Below are 1,691 nucleotides of genomic sequence, written 5' to 3' on the forward strand. Positions count from 1 at the left end.
TGGAAATGGTGAGTGTCAGGCGCTGGAGTCCGTCTGTGATGGCTGGCACGACTGCCCTGACGGCACGGATGAGCTAAACTGCACCGGGGTCTCCTACCCGGCATTTGGTGAGTGCTACCCCAGCTGTGCCACTCAGCCCCCCCCTGAGCCCACCCGAGCTGGGAGACACACTGGTGGGTGCCCTATGGCTAACATCTGCCCAAGGCAGACCTGGTGGGCATCACTGCTGCTGTAAGAAGTGATGCACCTCACCCTCTGGCAGGGTCTGTCTGTGAGCCTCTGGAAGTGGAGATGTGCCTGGGACTGGGCTACAACGCCACCTCCTTCCCCAATATGTGGCTGACCAGGAGGGAGCCGCCGAGGTGCTGCAGGACTATCAGGTGAGCTGCCTGGGGGCTGCGCGTGGGTCTGCCCACACTGCACCGTGCCACACTCTCTGCCACTCACCCGCAGATGCTGATGGAGCTTGCCTGCTACCAGCACCTCCGCCTCCTCATCTGCAGCCTCTTCGTGCCCAAGTGCACCCCGGACGGCGGTGTCCTGCAGCCCTGCCGAGCCGTGTGCCTGGCTGCTGAGCTGCGGTGCCAGCAGTCCCTCGGCCTCCTCGGCATCCTTTGGCCCATCAACTGCAACATCCTACCCGACTCCAATGACCCTGTAGAGTGCTTCCAGCCCTGACCTGGCAAGAGAAGAGGAGCAGGGACTGGAGCAGCCTGCCCAGAGCCTCCCCCCAAGATGTCCCTCCTATTCTCCTCCTGTTGCAAACACCCAACTGCTGGGATGGCCCCCACCAGCAGCACCCAGCTCCTCGCCTGCCCTGGGGTCAGCTCCTCTGCTCAGCACTCAGCTCAGCGCCCAGACACCATGCGCTTGCCCACAGGGCCTAGAGAGCAGATGCCCCTTTCCCAGCCTGGCTACAGGGAAAGGCTTGTGCTGAAGGGACTGTGCCCACATGTTGGAGCTGTGCGGGGGACACCGTGCAAAGTCCCCCTTGCCAAGAGGCAGGATGGTGCAAGAGAGTTGGGTGCTGCCTCCCCATCTTCATCCAACCCTGGGCGTGTTGACCAGAGCTGTGCACGGTTCCCAGCCCACGTCTCTCTTTCAGCCCCCCCGAGGCTGTGCGTGGCCTCTTTCCCACAGACCTCGGGCAGCTGCTAACCTGGCAGGGGAAGGGTTAATGCTCCCCAAATGGAGCAGGGCTGGGCCGAGGTGAGCCAGGCTGCAGGCAGAAGACCTCAGGGCTGCTCATGTCCCACAGCCCCAAAGCCAGCAGAATAAACAGTGCGAGCAGCTGATGGAGCAGGTAGCTCATGTGGGGAGGGTCTGTGTGTGTGTCCGGCCAGATCCAAAGGGAAACTGAGGCATAGGCCGAGGGAGGGAAGCTGGGGGAGGTCTGAACAGGAATGGAGGGTAACAGGGGTGCCTGCATGGCTGCAGGGGGGAATGGGCTGCTGGCTGTGCCCTCAGTGGGCTGGGGGGCTTGCAAGTCTCCAGGGAGACAGATGGGTCTCAGAGGGGGCCAGGCTGGCAGCCCTACAGTGCCGGGAGGGTATCCTGCCCCAGAAGGGCTGTGGCCCTGCTAGCTGAGCTGGCTACCCTGGCTTCAGGCCAGCCTGATGGCCACAGGCCTGGCAACACCCTGCAGCCACAAACCAGCTCCCAGCTGGCCAAAAACAACAGCCTCTTCACAC

General features: G+C 63.0%; 1 protein-coding gene across 1 annotated transcript in view; it reads left to right on the forward strand.

Annotated features, from left to right (window-relative positions):
* Positions 1-678, forward strand: part of MFRP (membrane frizzled-related protein) — a gene marked incomplete at its 5' end in the record, with an annotated part of 2,117 nt that extends 1,439 nt beyond the window's left edge. The window contains 4 exon segments of the mRNA XM_010155861.1: positions 1-107; positions 263-337; positions 340-380; positions 454-678. Of these exon segments, the coding sequence (XP_010154163.1) occupies positions 1-107; positions 263-337; positions 340-380; positions 454-678 (448 nt within the window).
* Between the last annotated feature and the right edge of the window lie 1,013 nt (positions 679-1,691).

The sequence above is a fragment of the Eurypyga helias genome, unplaced genomic scaffold, assembly GCF_000690775.1.
Source record: "Eurypyga helias isolate BGI_N326 unplaced genomic scaffold, ASM69077v1 scaffold29207, whole genome shotgun sequence".
NCBI lineage: Eukaryota > Metazoa > Chordata > Aves > Eurypygiformes > Eurypygidae > Eurypyga > Eurypyga helias.